This window comes from Achroia grisella, unplaced genomic scaffold (genome assembly GCF_030625045.1).
Source record: "Achroia grisella isolate CSIRO2021 unplaced genomic scaffold, CSIRO_AGI_Agris_v1 utg1062, whole genome shotgun sequence".
NCBI classification, from domain to species: domain Eukaryota; kingdom Metazoa; phylum Arthropoda; class Insecta; order Lepidoptera; family Pyralidae; genus Achroia; species Achroia grisella.
Window position 1 is genome coordinate 974,065 of NW_026712566.1, and position 18,672 is coordinate 992,736.

General features: G+C 31.4%; 1 protein-coding gene across 4 annotated transcripts in view; it reads left to right on the forward strand.

Annotated features, from left to right (window-relative positions):
* LOC131855396 (inositol-trisphosphate 3-kinase B) overlaps positions 1–18,672 on the forward strand; it is a 150,176-nt gene that overhangs the window by 77,556 nt on the left and 53,948 nt on the right. The window contains exon 2 of one of the 4 annotated variants that reach the window (XM_059206688.1): positions 11,252–11,792. The exons of 1 other annotated variant lie outside the window; for it this stretch is intronic. In XM_059206688.1, the coding sequence (XP_059062671.1) occupies positions 11,349–11,792 (444 nt within the window). In that variant the 5' untranslated portion in view covers positions 11,252–11,348. Of the gene's footprint in view, positions 1–10,939; positions 11,793–18,672 lie in introns of those variants that run through there. 2 more of the 4 variants (XM_059206701.1, XM_059206693.1) reach the window with 2 other exon arrangements.

Below are 18,672 nucleotides of genomic sequence, written 5' to 3' on the forward strand. Positions count from 1 at the left end.
GGGCATCATAAGAAGTAAGAGTTTCCAGCTTCTTGATGATGTTCGTCAAATTATAAGAGGAGTCAATCCCGTATGGTTAGCATGTTTGCTCGTGTTTGGCTCTTCCAAATATGGTGCAGCTACTGAGCAGATGTTGCATAGTTTCCTCGCTATCTCCATCACACTGACAACTTGCGTTATCAATAATACTAAATCGCTTTAGGTAGCTTTTATTACATCCATGCCCTCTGAGTATCTTAGTATCTAGTTATCTTAGCTTATGTTATTTCACTTAAAAGGGATCTATAGCAGATAATAATAATCTCAGGACAATTAACACAGCGCCAAGTAGACCTAAGTTAAGCTAGCTAAAGCTTGGGTTATGGGTACTAGATAACTGATACTAAGACATAGTTTTTTTTCGTAGGTACATACATAATATACGTAGAAAACACCCAGACTGACACAAACAATCATAATCATGAATACAAATTGCAAAAATAATGCAACGATTATATTGATGTTCACAGTTACAATAATGTGCACGTAATTGAGGTTGGAATAATTTAATCATTGATGTATGCGATATCCTAATCTGAGAAAGTTCAGAAGATAATAATTTCTAATAACACGAATTCGAGAATTAAATAGTTAAATACGCATGTAATTAAAACGTCATGTTAAGTGATAATTACGGTTTAACAAATTAAGTAATAATTGCTGTATGTTTACAAATGTAATTTACATATTATGGAAGTGTAGACATAATGTACATTGTAGTACAGTGTTTAAGAGATTTATTAATTAGTCAGAGTAAATTTTCGAAACATGTATTGAAAAACTGCAGTTAAATATTCAAACAATTTTGACAAAAACATTTCTAAATCCATTTAGTGATAAAACAGAGTAAAGAATTTGTATTTTGCATTTGTCTGCACTTCACACAAAGTTTGGGTCTTCTCTACATTCAGACTATTCACGCTCTTTCCAATAAATTTTTGGATTGTCATGTCCGTTGCAATTTCTCTTCAAATTTCTTTGTATATATATCGTATTTATGATGTTAATGTGGATTAGCTTCTGTCCCTAATTTCGTCTGCGGTGTTCATAATTGAGAAGTTTCTTCATTGTAAATTCTATTTGCCAATTTTCAAGAACCATTAAGAGATGTCCGTTTTTGACTTGAGTCTTTTGCATTTATATAATTAGAATTTAAATATAATATCTATGATGTAGTCCACCCAAGCCATAAATCTTATAGGTGTCGCACTGAATGGCCCTGTACATTGTAAAATGGACACGTTGGTAAACACATTAAAAATAGACTGAAATAAGTCTTATCATTCGGCTTTTATCCACCCACCAAACGAGCTTTCTCAATACTCTACCAGTTTTGATAATTGTCATCAATCAACACTGTCCTATAAGCTCTTAAGAAGATTTATTGCCAAATTGTTCTGATCCACTTAATGTATATTGGCTTATGTAAACATGCGATAAAATTGTATGCGAAATAGTACTGGCTGATTACTGTAGAAAAAAAAACAAGTTCTAATATTGTTCGAATATTTGAAATAATTAAAAAAAGTCAAAGTCCCATTATAGAAGAAAACACTAGCAACGTTGCTCTTATAAGAATTTAACTAAAATTAAACCCATATTTATTGGTTAATTTTTTATTTAAGTAAGGCGGACTTGCCATGTCGACAAAACCTTTAACATGAAATGCAAACAATTGCTTATAAATATGCTATGCTACAAATCATCATAGTTTCATACAAAAAATGTATTATTTTTAGTGACGCAAACCTATATGAGTATGTCATTTAGGAAAATATTATCAATGTATGAAAATAGAAACGTTTGACGTTCGCTGTTTGTCTTATATTGGTGGTAAAAATGATTAAAATAATTGCAAAATTGTTAATTTAAATTGAGCGTCGGGACCATCCAGTTTACTATTTCGACTTTGATTTAAGTTCGTGAGTTGTAGTGATGCCATTTCAGATGATTAAGACATCATGCTTCATATAATGTAATAATCACTGCCTAATCTCAAATTCCAACTGAAACATATATGTGACTGTTGTTGATCACACATATGCTGTATGTGAGATATGTTGATATATGTGAGACTGGGATACCCATACAGACAAATTTTTACAGTCAATCTCTGGCTACCTCTATTGTAACTAGAGTCCTATCAAAGAAAACCTTATTCCTACCATATTATTACCTGGTATTCTTATAATTAGTAATTCTGACTGAGTGCTCTTATTTTACTGTTTTGTTAATTTACATCTGAAACAAGCCTCTTAATTACTGTATTTTTTAAATAAATTTGTATTTTATAAATATTATTAAAAGAAATAAATGAGTCGCCGTAAAATTAATTACTATGCGGTATGTATTTTTAGTCATTTTAATATTTAAAAAAATAACTTTTAATACCAATTTAAAAGCTTTATTATATTATTGGAATGACAAAGAAGCTGCTGGCTCATCTGATGGTAAGAGGTAACCGTCGCCTATATACATAAACAGCGCCATAGACATCATGTTCTCATGTAACGAAGATCAAATAGAAAATACAATAATTACAATAATGCACAATATTGTATAGCATAAAAATATAGTCAAATAAAGAACATCCTCCTTTACGAAGTTATTTAAAAATATTGTCTACTTAACGATGTTTAAAAAGTTATTTCTATCTTTAACTACACATATATACACTTCATAGGTTAGACAGAGAAATACTTATAAACAATGGTACGTCTATACATACCATACAATCTCCTGTTCATCCATTAAGATAAATATTTCTGACTGAATTCTCTGTTTGAAAGCGAACTAATTAAAAGTGCATTGAACATTATCCTGTTTGTGATAAGGAACGGATAACATACAGATAAAAAACAAGTTCTGACATAATTAAGCATAAAGATTAACACAAGTGCTCTATAGACATATCAAGCGGCCACCGGACTTTCTTAGTAGAGGTGACATGTTTAAGAGTTAAAGATAATTTTAACATAGTTATAGAAAATATTTTGTTATTAAACGAGAGCACAATACTTTGTTCTTTACAAATGCATATTCGTTTACTATCTTAAAATCCAATGGGTCATAGTGAACTCAAATAAAAAAATAATCCAATAGAGACAGCGGGATGACAGTCGTGAACTTGCGACGTTATATGTCATACATATAATAGCCCCAGCAAATTCGTACCCGAAAAAGAAGCGCCACTTAGGGGTTCAATTTTGTTTCAAATTAATTATAAACTAAGAATTGAAATATGCGCACTAAATTTAATCGAAATCAGTCCCTCTAATTCTACTACTACTCTACTCAAATAAGTTAGGTGACAAAAACTCGCACAGAAGAACAATATATAGGAGTTAATAAATTAAAAACATAGAAACCTTAGAATAAACACAGAAAAATTATAATTATTCATTGTCAACAATTATATGAAATTGTTATAAATAACAGTTAACGTAATATTATATAAATCCTTAACTTGTTAGAGTTATAAATAAATTTACAAAGATGTTAATTTCTCGTTAATTAAAATATTAATTGAGATCAGATCATTGGATACATTGACTTTTTTTATAAATTATTATAAGATTAAATAATACATAATATATATAAATATTTATTTATATTTCTGTTAGTCCTATCCATGATGCCCTAAAAGGACTAAATGTCATCCATCATTTATTTAATTTTATACTAATGTGATTTCGTCAAAAGTCAGCCGCTCTATGTTTGAATCTCCGTGGGTGTACACTGGACAGTCATGGTGCAAAAGTAGAATTGCGTAAGTTTCAATTAGCTATATTTGTACGAGTTATATTGTTGGCCCTGTGTGGCACTGGCATGATGTTGTAAATACCTAAATATATAAAAGGATAACCGGTTATATGTTTAATAATTTCAGAATTTTTGAAGAATTATTTTGCAAATTATTGTTTTAATTCGTCGTTGTGGGTATTCTTAAAAGTTGACTATATAACTTCTTTCTTTATACTTACAGTTATAAAAACTTAGTAAAAAGTAATTTGCGTTGGTTACTCTGTCTGGTGGGTTATACATATAATTATAGGATATGAAGGCATGTCAGCCTGAGTGTCACATGATGACGTAGTATCTGTGGACCGATCAGATGGATCTATAGCGAGATTGCAGATATACGTGTACATATGAAAATAAAGAAGACGAGGGTCTAATTTTGTATTCTACCATCCATCCTTTACTTTATGAAACACGCGATCAACCTATAATAACTGTTCGGGTTACTACTAGATCGGACTGATCATTTCGTGATTAACTTACGATAATTACAACATCGAAGGATTTTCTGTAATTACGTTCAACTTCCAGTTAAGTTCAACTTGACGTTAATTTGTGGCAATAATTTAACTCTTTAATTTAGACAATTAATTATGAACCGGTTGATTTAACAATGGGGGTGATTTATATAATAGCATTTTTTGTAATTTTATAGTGTGACGCTTATAAATAGGTTTGATTGTTTATTACACAATTAAAAAATAACGAGCCATTTAAGGCTCGTTGTTTTTTAATATAATTTTATACACAGATAGTTCACATTCTCTGTGTAACTTACTTGTTAATTTACATAAAATTCAAATTTATATAATTTATTTTCATTTATTCATGTAGGTTATACAAATCAAGTAGTATATTAATATTTTCCCTACTCTCCAGTTCAGTTTATACACTCACTTGAGAAGAACCCTAAATAAATTTCTTATTTTTATTAAACCCAATTTGTTGACCATGTTTGTTTTTTTGTCTAAATATGTACGTCAAATATTGAATGAAAATCCCGTTCATTAACAACTATTTCCACGTACGTTTGTCATTTAAATAATCGTTTAGTGAGTAACATGCTTTGATAAGTGTATATATATCTATAATTTAGCAAAAGTATTAAATTTATTTAAAAATTCCAATATTCCACATCCTTTGGTATTTTATTGTAAGATTTTATACCTATTCCTATAATAGATCTACATGATACTCAGGAGAAGCCAAGGAATACAGGTAGTTAAGATGTATTAATTATTATTTGCAAGTGTGTAGTAGGTGTGCGTAGAGTACATTTAATTGCGTGACCTACAGACACATTCGCACAAGTACAGCTCGTATCATATAAATATGAATGATATTTATTGTTATGACATATTAAATGTTCATAGCTTCGTATTACTTGATAGTACTAAGTGCAGTTTACTATTATGTTTACTATATACTTACATAAACTTGCCATAGAGTACATTAATTTGTTGGAATAGTTGGTCACTTTGTCGTTTCATAATTAAGATGATTTTTTAACGACTTTATATCAGATAAGGTTCTCAATATGGTTTTTCTAAGAAGATATATTCATTTGTTTTTTGTTTAAATGTATACTTCATTCTGGAGATGGCCGCAAATAACACAGTTTTTCTGTAAACTAATGTAATTGTTTACGTTAACATTCTATTGTATTAATTTTGTTTTAGTTTAAATAAACGATTTATTTCTTAAATTACAGTTTTACTATTTCATTTATTATAATATATTAATAATAATATTTCAAGACAATTCTCACAGCGCCATCTAGTCACCAGCTAAGCAGAACTTGTGTCGCGGGACTACACAACAGATATAAATACGTAAATGCCTTTTAATTTTGTAAATATATATATAATATACATAGAAAGTATCCACTTAGTCATACCAGTCATACTTATAAATACAAATGTTTGTACTGTGTCAGGAATAGAACCCCCAAACATCAGAAGTAAAGCGATGCACTAAACCGCTGGACAACTGAGGACGTCACTACTATTTGCTAATGACCCTTTTCCAAATTTTTTTTCCGTTGAAAAAACTGACATAAAACTCAATTAGAACTTTTTTTTAATGGTCTTTGTTACCGCGATATTATAAATTCGCATATAAAAGTAGTGTCGAAATTTAGACCTCTTACATTTTATGTCGGTTGATAAAAATATGAATTAGACTGTACGTAGCGCCACCAATAATGGGCGACAGATTGAGAAAGTCGATGTAATTGATGCATGACAAAATTGACGTAATGATTAATTATGTTATCGAGTTAATTACTGACCGTAGACAGTTCGTTATTGAGTAGCTCGCGGCTTGCTTTGTTTATAAACAAGTACGTAACGATGTTCCAAGCGACGCTAGTGTTTCATTACTGGTACCGTCAGGGAGTGCCAGATAAATTCAATATATGATATAGTCTATAAGTCGATTCAATATATAATTAAATTTCATTTAATTTTAAGGAAAATTACTATTCATAACAATATATCTTTTTTACTTACACACAATTTAATTTAAAACAAAAAAGTATCATTAAGACGCAAAACTTAACTTTACTCTGCAGCAATCGTTTTCTTATATTATATTTAGATAGCTATAATTGCTTACTTGAATATAATGACAGTATACAATATTCTAATAGATATAAGAATACTTACCATAAATCAAATACTTATAAGAAAAATATCATTCACTTCTTTTCTTCTTTTAAATGTAACTAGCTATATTTTAGCTAATTTTTAAGTTAAAAGATGAAGAATATATAAAAAGACCAACCCCACGGCATTGACCCCAGAGGTAGAGTTATCCCTGGAGTTTGAATAAGTTCGAATAGTTAAAATTAATTAGAAAATATATTTTTTTCTTATTTTTAAAACAAGACAAGGCAAGTGCATCGACAAGAGCGTAGCTTAGACCTTATATATTTTTATGAGAGGTGGGTATGACATGATAATGTGATATCTGTGAAGCTGCTCATATGTAAGTTATAGGAGACGGTTACCACTTACCATCGAGTGAGGTGATCACCTTGTTTGCCATTCCAAATTACATAAAATAAATACATAGAAAATATCCAGACTGATACAAAAATTCATATTAATGAAGACAAATGTTTACACCGTGCAAGGAATCCAACCTGCGACCGGAAGTAAAGCTGTGTCTTCAAACCCCTAGACCACCGAGACCGAATGTTGATTCCTTGGTAATAATTATTTTTGTACAATTGAGCACGTCATATTAATATAATGAAATGATCACTGTGCATTCTATGGTCAGATACGCAGTGGGACATGAAGACCACCCGGTGTGCATGCGCAGCCAAGCATAGCAATGAACTAGTGTTGCGATTTACGACCGACAAGATAATATCGTTACTTACCCGTGATTTAGATGTGACTGTTTCTAGGAAAAAACCATAATAAACAAATATAGCAATGATAATTAGACAGAAATACAAATAACAAGTCGGTTTCAATTGTAATATTTATTACAAGAGCAGAATTTAATTGTGATTAAAATTTAAGGGGTGGTTTTTATGTGAAATATTATTATGCAGTTAATATATATAAAAAAATAATTATACTGCCGTTGTAAACAAGCATGTGGCTGGTACATCCGATATACGCCTTACTTCCGATGATCGCGGGTTCGATTCCTCGCACGGCACAAACATTTGTATTCATGAGTATGATTGTTTGTATCGGTCTGGGTGTTTTCTACGTATAATACTATAATGTATTTACGAAAAAAAATCAATCATTCGTATTAGTTATCTAGTACACATAACACAACCTAGCTTAACGTTGGTCTAGATGGCACTGTCGGTATTGTCCTGAAATTATAGTTTTTTTATAATTTTACAAATGATACGAAAAGTTTCAATCAGGTATGTTCACCACAACGTCGATAGTCGTTAATAATAATAATAACTTTTTATTGTGCATACGTAAACATAGAACAGTTTTACAAAAGGCGGTCTTATCGCTATCAGCCTTACAACAGACAACCTGGTGTTAACAGAGACATATAGAGAGACGGTAGGAGGACTCTCTGACAGTAATGTATGTAAATCTTATATAATAGGAATATTTACGAATTTATATTATTTCTTAGTATTTACTTGTGATGTTACCTATACAATACAATGGTGACATAGATGTTCATAGTTTTTGTGTATTACGAGTAGTATACTTAAAAATATGAGTCGTCATAACAAACGCTTCTCAATTATGTACGTGATGGTAAAGTGCAATTAGTATAAATGAACATCAATTAGTGGCAACTATGACGTTTGTTGTCTAAATTTGTATTGAGTTTTAAATATGTCACTGTTTTAGAAAAAAATTATGAACTAGATAATGCCCGCGGTTTCATCCGCGTTAAATTTCAATATAAAATATAGCCTATGTGTTATTCTGATACAAATTACTGCAAAGTTTCATCAAAATTCGTTCAGTAGTTTTTGCGTGAAAGAGCGACAAACATCATACTTACAAACTTTCGCATTTATAATATTAATAAGACAGTAATTTCTAAATTAGAATAGAAAAAATACATATCAGACATCAATAGAATAGAGTAGAACAAAATTTATTGCATCACACATCACAACGCAATTTTGGATATTTAGGACTAAACTACTAACTAAATACTCAAGGCTATACAACAATTAATGCTAATAATTATTATATAATAAGTACTAGCTGTAACCCGCAGTTTAAATTTATAACCTATATGTTATTCTGATGTATAAGCTATATTATTGAAAAGTTTCATTAAAATCCATTAAGTAGTTTTTGCGTGAAAGAGTAACAAATATCCATCCATTCATCCATCCACACTCACATACTTTCACGATTATAATATTAGTAAGATAGTAATAAATTGTAATAAAAAAACATATTAATATAACTTGGAGATAATAAAAGAACAATAAAAAAAGAACAGGAGAATGAAATAAAAACAAACACCAAAATGATAATAATAAAGTAAAATGCATATTTATCCACCACTTCAACCCCTTGTAATAGCAGCCTTGGCCCCTGCGATAATAGTCTTATGTGAGTTTTATAGCGGATGATTTTTTTATCATCTTCTTTTTATACTAGAAGAAATAATTAAACAATGAACTGGGAACCGTTTTTTTACAATGCGAAACCCGTACAAGGCAAGTCCGTGGCAAGGATATTTTATAGTACCTACGTTTCAAAATATTTGATTCATCGAAAGTATCGATTTCGATATTTTTTGATATCGTTATTGTCCGCTCTATGACTATAGTCGTCAAGACTTAATTTGGTTAGTCTTAATTATTAAGACCTGGATTAAATGTGCACTTCTGTTTAAGAACGTTACTTATTTTATTTAAAATACGTAATATAATATTATAGTATAATCTTATTTAAATATAACTTAAATCCTATTTGTTACATGTTATTCCTGCAGTCGTGATCACAGAATTAAAGCAAACATGAAGGAATTTAGGTTACACGAGGAGGATATAATAGGGTTTAAATAAATTGATACAGTACAGTTAGGAGTACATACAGTCTGAATTAAAACATTATACTCATTTGAGTTTGAGGCTCTATTATACTATATATTAAAAAACAAATAGTGGAGAATTGCATAATTTAGCTAAAATAAACTGTATGAGATAGGAAGAGAGAGAAAAGACACATCAACATTAACTGTATTGAATATAATTTATAAACTTTTATTCTCTACATTTGTATCACACCACGTTACAAAATTCCCCCGCAATTTCGGAAAACAGTAAAGGAACAGCTAGTTCGTTTATATTTCTTTCAGATAAGTCTTGACAACTGCTTTACGTAATAAAGCAGTATCTAGAATTAGCATATAGATAATAAATATTCTACTATATTTCTCTTTAAAAATCTATCCAGTTGTGGGTTAGATATGTTAGACATAGACACCTACATAAGTACATATTGTAAATAAACTGTCTTTAAAAAAAAAGAAATTCAGTCGAGTTTCTTGCCAGCACTTTTCACTTAAATCTGTGTATACTGAACGGAACGGTAGGGAAAAATATTGATACAAAAATTTTGACGTTCATAAGCGGCTAAAATGTCCTACGTGAATAACTTATTTTTTATTTGTTTTGATATCTTGTATACCATACGTGACGATTCTTTTAGAAGTTGTTTGTTTAACAATTTCATATTTTATAGAAAGAATAGGTCAACATGTAAAAAAATATTTTCTCTGTAGAGCATGGCATTTCTAGTGATTGAATAAATATTGTGGGTTCACTTACGCAGGTGCGGCCGAACAAGGTGCGTGAAGGTTAAATTTTGTATGTGAATAGAATAAATAATGGCCCATTGCATTGAAATGTACGATGTAAACAAACATAGCAAATTTATCCGGCGAATTGGAAACTTATGACATTCTATCTGCCTCGGTATCTTAACGACGTGTTTTATGGTCGCTCGCAGATTTACATATTTTGTAATCAATCTGGAGATCTGTGTTCGTTTTGCATTATTATTTTTATGTAATTGGAATGAGAAATAAACTGACGGTCGACGAGTGACGGTCGATCTGATGGGAAGTGGTAAACACTGTCTATAACGTAGGATAAATGTTAGTCATAACCTTTTTCTACACAAATAGTTTAACGGATGTCACAAAATTCTTCGTGACGTTCTTGGTACCTCTATTATGTTTATTTTTTTAAATCTGCGTGTAACACCCCATATCCTGTAATTTAATATTATATTAGTGGCTCATCTCGGCCTTGCTCGTATGTAAATTTTTTACAACTTGGTTTATATTATTGATGTTTTAATAGAGATCCCCATTTTTTCTATTATCCTATTAGAGCCAAGGGTAATAATATAGGACTCTATTGGTGAGAAAGAATTTTTGAATCGGTCCTGTAGTTACAAACATATAATAATATAAATATTTCCTTTTTATAGTGTTAGTGTAGAAGTAAATATAGAGTTTTGAGTGTTTGGCAATGAAAAATGTAATAAGAATTCATAGTTTACTTAGTTCGCACTGGCTGACAGTAATGAATGAATTTTGCGTGTATACGAGTATTATTGTTTGGAATTGTATTGTGGGATGTTATCTTTTTGTGTACTTATGTTTGTTGAACATATGTCATATCAAATGAAAACTTAGATCAACTAACAAGTGGGTACAAGTAGTAGATTTTTCTTCAGTGTTTAGTATAATTGTAACCCGGAAAGCATTCCAAAATGTAGGTCTGTAAGTACAATTAGCGTTTGTTATTTATTTAGCTAATCTTATAAAAGCATCTTTACGTTAGTAAGTGCTGATTTATGGATTATTTTCAAACTTAACATAATGTATGCGCGTAATCGTCTAATAAAAATGTAAACAGTCATAAAATGTCTATACATAGCGCCGGCAGAAACTACGTTGACCATTGTCAGTGTTTATAAACAAGTTTGAAAATTATTAGAAACAACTTTATACGAGTGTAACATAGTGATTTACAAATGCGTGCGACTAAAATGACGTCGTCGCATTGTCGCAGTGTGACGCCTCCTTTATCGCGGGCATCGTCGGGTGATCTCGTGCCGAGCACAGTGTCGCCTGATCTGTCGAGGCATCGGCCGTTATCTCCGGACTTGTCTTTAAATTTTGCGCGCAACAGGCCCCTAAGTCCAGACGTCTTGGACCGGTTTCGGCCGTTGTCCCCGGACTTTCCGCGGCGATCTCGGTCCCCGGCGAGACCGCGGTCCCTTATGGAGTCGTTACTTGTGGCGAAGATGGAAGCGCTCAGCACGGGGAAGCTGGTTCGCACGGATTCTATGGACAGTTGCAGCAGTTTTGGATCGATGTCTTCGTTGCCAAGTGATGTGTGTCGGTGCGATGATTGCTTGCTGGGAATTGTGGATTTTTATATGCCGAGTCCGGATGAAGGGAAGACATTGAAAAAGGTTAGTGATTAATATTTTTGTTATAATTATTTTTAAAGAATTCATACTTTAATCCTGTTCCTGTAGAAACGAAGATTTTATAGGATAAGACATAGTGAGTGGGGACGAAGAGGAACTAGGGAAATGGTCAGATAAAGTAGCCACCTTGCCATCGTAGTAAAAGTGAGCTGTCTGTTATTGCCTTCACAAGACTAACCAGTTAAAGCTTAGGTTCCGCTTAATGAAATTTGGTTTAAAGATTGACTGTACAGACTATCTCTTATCTTAAAATAAAAGCAGACGAAATCGCGGTAATAGTTTGTACCCAGCTATGTAATAACTGGAACCCATGGCCAGGAGTCAATCATGGATTGTTGTAATGATGGTGATTAATTTACCCATGCTATCGAAAATGTTAAATAAATATTGTATTAATATAATTAATTAGTCATTCATAATATCTATTAATTTTACATAAACTGTACTACTGTTATTATGTCATAATTAGTAGGTATTTATCCCATATCTATCAAATAATTACAATTATATGAACTTAATACATGTTAATAATATATATGTTTAATAATATATGAAAATTTAAATATAATTATGCAACATCTATAACCTACCTACATATATAGTTTATAGATGAATTAATCAGTATTTATATGGAAGTCCTTATGAGAGTAACCTTCCATTTGTAATAGAGTCTAAAATAGAAATATTGATAATAAATTGCTTTTTATTATTATTGCAATATTATTATATAATTTATTAATGTCTAAATTATTATTAGAAATAGGAACAATAGAATTTATGTATGATTGTAATGAATAATAATAAAAAAAAACTAAACTTGCCTGGCTCTACCTTCGTTTACCTCTGTATATATAGGTTTCCTACCTATGTAAATGTCTTTTGTGGGTGTAATATATTACACATATATAATATGAAGAAAACGGTACAAAAAATATGAGTTGACGTAAATGGTTACGTGTTCGATTTATCGCGCATTTTTTTACATTAACGTGACTACTTTTAAAGTGACTTAAAAATATCAAAACATGTTACTATAGTGTTCCTTAAAATTATATATAAAAACCATCTTCAATTGTTCCAAAATTAATAGCAATACAGTACTAATAAATATTGTTTCTTTCATTATTAAATATAAAAAAAATCTTCAATAAAACATGTACTTATTTACTTCTCTATTTCTTGTATTAAAGTGCGTCGCAGTTGATTGATCAATAAAATCGATCAAACTTTAAAATTAATCTGTGCTGCCATCTAAGAGTAGGTTTAAGAATTATGACTGCTGCATTATTAAATCCCACTACCGAAACGTAGAGCAAACACATAAGTTAGTTAGTTAGTTCTACACATTCTAGATGGCGCTGTTCATTAATAGTTTAGAACCCTGATTAATTTTTTTGTTACCAATTTTCGAACTGAAGTAGTAACTTCTGAAATTGACCTAATTCTTTTATTGATTAATAATAATAATTGTGAATACAACTAGTAGGTATATTATATTCTTTTAGAGTCACAGACATACATAGTATGATTTTATTATTTTAAGCATTTTAGGGTATATATATGTGGATGAGATAGAGGTAGAGGTTAGTTTGTATCTAGTTCTCATTCACCCGTCACGTTCTTAGTCCTTTTCTAAGGTATTCATATCATAATTTTATAAACTTTATCTACTACGGTAAATTGAGAGCACGAAAAAATTCAATTCAATATCACAAGCAGTTGCAAAAGGCGCAGTCCAGTTTCGATCTATTGGAATTGATATCGATTGGGGGGAAAGGGGATTGTTAGTAATATGGACTGATGACCTTATTGCTAGCAGTGTAGATACCATGTCAAGTTGGCTCCACGCGGTTCCCTCTGGAAACTATCGTGATAAATTCTTGATGAATTTTTCACGATGTGCTAACTGACCTGACTTCTTACTCATCATCTTCCACTGGTGCCCCGCCAGCGTAAATCGTTAGCGCAGGCGAGTGCACCATTCGATTATCATCCATAAAAAAGAAATTGCTTGCAGTTTCTAGAGGTCTCGTCCCGGACATGTGCCTAACATAGAAAGCGTTGACTTTAACGTCAAAGCGAATTAATCGGTCGTTGTTTTATTTAAATAATTTTATTAGCTTACAATAAAATATTAGAATTGTAAATAGTTATTCGTACTGAGGTATTGACGTCATAGATCGTATCAGGATGCGTGTCGGTCGATGTGTCTGTTTAAATGCTTAATTAACCGACATTCTTTCCGTGAGCACGAAAAGTCGAATTAATATTGGGGGTTCCGTATAATAATAAATTGTATTTGTATGTAGTAAAATCGACTATAAAACTCATTGCTTGTATTCCCTTTCCCTTAGGTTAGTGAGGACCGTCATTGAATTTCATAGAACTATCGTACGAGTGCCGGGTTATTGTGTGGCTCCCTACCACACAACTCCCTACACACGACTCCCTACCGGCACCCATACGATAGTTCTATGAAATTCAATGAAGCCCCAAGTAGCATCCTAGACTTGTGACACGGGACTGTCTGATCATCCGTACCCCCATAGGGAGGTGAAAATTATGGCTTCGGAGCCAACCCCTTCACCCCTGTATCTGCTGCGGAAGCAACAACCTCCAGGTGACGGCTCAAAACCCCTAGGGCAAGTAACATAACTAATGTAGGTAACATTATATTAAAAAAAAGAAAACTACTTGAACTAGCTTACTAAACGTAGTACGTACGTATTTTTTTTACTCTTTTTGTATAATATAATATACATATATATATATTAATTTTTTTTATTTTGTACCTCCAAGTATGGCACTTACATACATTCTTAAGCTACTTTGTATCTCTCGGGTTGTTATGTGGTAGGAAAAGAACTCCCAAGTAGCACCCTAGATTAGTGACACGGAGGAGCCCTTTTAGAATGCATTAACACTCATCTTCACCAGTGGTGACACTTCCCTGCCACATTAAATCCAAAAACCCGCCCATGTTTTCAATGTTCAAAAATACATTTCTCTCAATTATTTGATAATAATCACTCTAACCTTCAACTCTTGCTACACCAGTTAAGCAAGGTATCGGTGGTGCAGGGGTTTAGCACACCATCTTACTTACGATGATCGCGGGTTTTATTCCTCGTACAGTACATTTAAATTGATCACTGTGTTTGACTACATTTTCTGACCTCTTTTCCTTCAGTTGATTACAATGCTAAGAAATCTCTGATACATTATTGAAATCGTTTTTAAACATTCTACCAGTTGTGTTTCTTGGAAGTTGTAATCAAACAATAAACAAACGAAGTGTTTTTTAAACTAACCAAACTATTACAAAATAATCTTACTTATTAATAAAAATATATGCAATACATTATGGCTTTCATTAGTAACATGTTTTTTTAACCTAAGTAATAAACAGTATTAAAATATGATTTTGATAGTATTTTATAACACTTTAAGTTCGAAAATTTTACAAAGTAAAAATTCATAATCAAGTAGATTATAAAGTAATCATTATTTCTTCTTCTTATTCATCCTCGCACCTTCCCGTTACGTGGGGTCGACTTTTATCATCTTGAGGCGGCATGCATTTTGCTGGTAAGCATCGTCATTTAACAGGCTCAACGTAACGTTTCCCCCAAAGTTCGTAAAAAGTATAACTACTTTTTACAATAAAAAGAGGACTTTACGTACTGAAGGTACATTTTTTTTAAACTAATTAAGAATGCAGGTATAATTTAAGAAGACGTAAATTGCGCACGTGACCTGTCAGGGTCTGATGAACTGACGTTTGTGAACGTTAACATTGACCTCATAAGGAACCTCACAACTCAGGATACTTGACTAACTAAATAGAGTTCTATGGACGTTATTTTAAGTGTGGATTTACTTCGCATTGTGCTGTGGATAAAAACTGTCACAGTGCAGTGTAATGGAACCTCACAACTCAGGATATCTGACTGAGTAAATTGAGTTCTATCAATGTTATAACAAGTGTGGATTTACTTTGCATTGTGTGGTGTACCAAAACTGTCACAGTGCAGTGTAATGACGTCACCGGACGTGCTTTGGTTGTCAGTGCGTTTATGTGCGTCACATGTACGTCATACCTCTCTCTAAAGACTTTCTCGGGCCATTTTTGGGTGTTGCCGTTTCTTCTAGTGATTTAAGCGTGTTGATGGAATAATAAACGATATTTTAATAATACTTTACAAGTAATACAGGACATGGTATGGTTTTAAATTTTCATTATATGTAGAATGACTACCAACCCTTATGATGGAAAGCAGTACAGGTGAATGGTTTTTTTTACACACAAGCTGGCGTTTACTATTTAGTTAACTTTCAGTTTGTATACTAGATATTCTGCTTACTGTTTCTTAGCCTAATACCCATAATACAGAAAAAAAATCTAGCATTAGGGTGGCTATAATACGACCTTATCTATATAAATATAACTGTTATTATTTTATCATCAGGTGGGCAGGTAGCTTGTTTATTCCAATTACATAAAAAGAAAAATATACCTTTATTTAAGAGAAGTTATCTTGTAAAAAATTTAAATGGTCATTTAAAATGTTTAAGAAATACCCAAAGTTATAAAGCTAATTTACTGTCGGATCTGCGATACGGAACTGACTGTCAATCGAGCTAATTATTACTAAATTTGTGTATTCTTCGTAAAAGGATGATTTTAAACAGGCCCATGGTTGTAATTCACCGGAAAAGTATTGCATACTTAGTACAACAATGGATTAACTCAAAAAATTACAATCTTTGGAAAATCTACTCTATAGTTGTTACTTTAAAGTCAAATTAAAGTTAAAATTTGCGGTATGATAATTGGAAAGATTGCAGTAATGACTCTAAATTGGCGCTTGCAATTAAGAAATGGCGATGGAATGCCAATAAAATTGGAACTTTTACGGCAGTTTAATGACAGAAATTAAATAAACTGCAACTCAAGTATCGCATATCGGTTACAAATAAGATTTTATTTCAAATTTGACTTTAATCTCGACAAAATTACTATGGGACTAAGATGAAATTCTATTGAATTGTAGTATAAAGATTGGTTTAAAGTTGAAGATATTGCGTAAATTACAGTAAAATTTGGAAATATTTTTTTTCAAATCTTATTGCAATAAACTTTTTCTAAATGTACACGTTTTATATATTTAATAGATTTTTTATTATATTCTAATCCATACTAATACTAATATTATAATTCATAGTTGTTTCTGTCTGTATATTTCTTGCTTAGACTGAATTGATCCCTCAGGGATGCAGGACTCGGATAGAGTTGCGGGTAATAAATATGTTTTAATTATTATAATTATTATTTCACAATATTGTACCATTTGTAATAAAATGTAATATATTGTCTCTACGATCCATTTTTATACATAAGATTTAACAATTTCAGCAATATTTGAAATTTTGTTTCTAATAGAAAGTTTTGCAGTTTCAAAAACACGATGATAAGAGTTTAGTTTCTTACCCTTCAATTTATACCTATATGTTATGGTACTGTTTTTGTTTGTACATCACAAGGTTATTTTCATAAGGTAACTATAATAACACACAATACACGTGCGTCAATCGTTTAGCGCAGTCACGCTAAACTTTTGAACTAAATACATCGTTTATTATAATGTTTATTTATCTATGATCTGAAAGAAGACGTCTGTTAGTCTTGTATAGCATATGCTAAAATACTTCGAGAGTTTACTCCATTATTTGAATACTTCGTATTTTATCTATATTAACAGAACAAAGTCCCCCGTCTTGTCTGTTAGTCTTGTATAGCATATGCTAAAATACTTCCAGAGTTTACTCCATTATTTGAATACTTCGTATTTTATCTATATTAACAGAACAAAGTGCCCCGTCTTGTCTGTTAGTCTTGTATAGCATATGCTAAAATACTTCGAGAGTTTACTCCATTATTTGAATACTTCGTATTTTATCTATATTAACAGAACAAAGTCCCCTGTCTTGTCTGTTAGTCTTGTATAGCATATGCTAAAATACTTCGAGAGTTTACTCCATTATTTGAATACTTCGTATTTTATCTATATTAACAGAACAAAGTGCCCCGTCTTGTCTGTTAGTCTTGTATAGCATATGCTAAAATACTTCGAGAGTTTACTCCATTATTTGAATACTTCGTATTTTATCTATATTAACAGAACAAAGTCCCCTGTCTTGTCTGTTAGTCTTGTATAGCATATGCTAAAATACTTCGAGAGTTTACTCCATAATTGGAAACTTCGTATTTTATCTATATTAACAGAACAAAGTCCCCTGTCTTGTCTGTTAGTCTTGTATAGCATATGCTAAAATACTTCGAGAGTTTACTCCATTATTTGAATACTTCGTATTTTATCTATATTAACAGAACAAAGTCCCCTGTCTTGTCTGTTAGTCTTGTATAGCATATGCTAAAATACTTCGAGAGTTTACTCCATTATTTGAATACTTCGTATTTTATCTATATTAACAGAACAAAGTCCCCTGTCTTGTCTGTTAGTCTTGTATAGCATATGCTAAAATACTTCGAGAGTTTACTCCATAATTGGAAACTTCGTATTTTATCTATATTAACAGAACAAAGTCCCCTGTCTTGTCTGTTAGTCTTGTATAGCATATGCTAAAATACTTCGAGAGTTTACTCCATTATTTGAATACTTCGTATTTTATCTATATTAACAGAACAAAGTCCCCCGTCTTGTCTGTCTATATGTTCGCGATAATCTCAAAACTACACAACGTTTTTCGCTACAGTTTTCAAAATTCAATAGCGATTTTGAAGGTTAATGAGTAGGTAAAATTCGTTAAAATTTTATGTAAGTTATTTGTAATTCCCGTG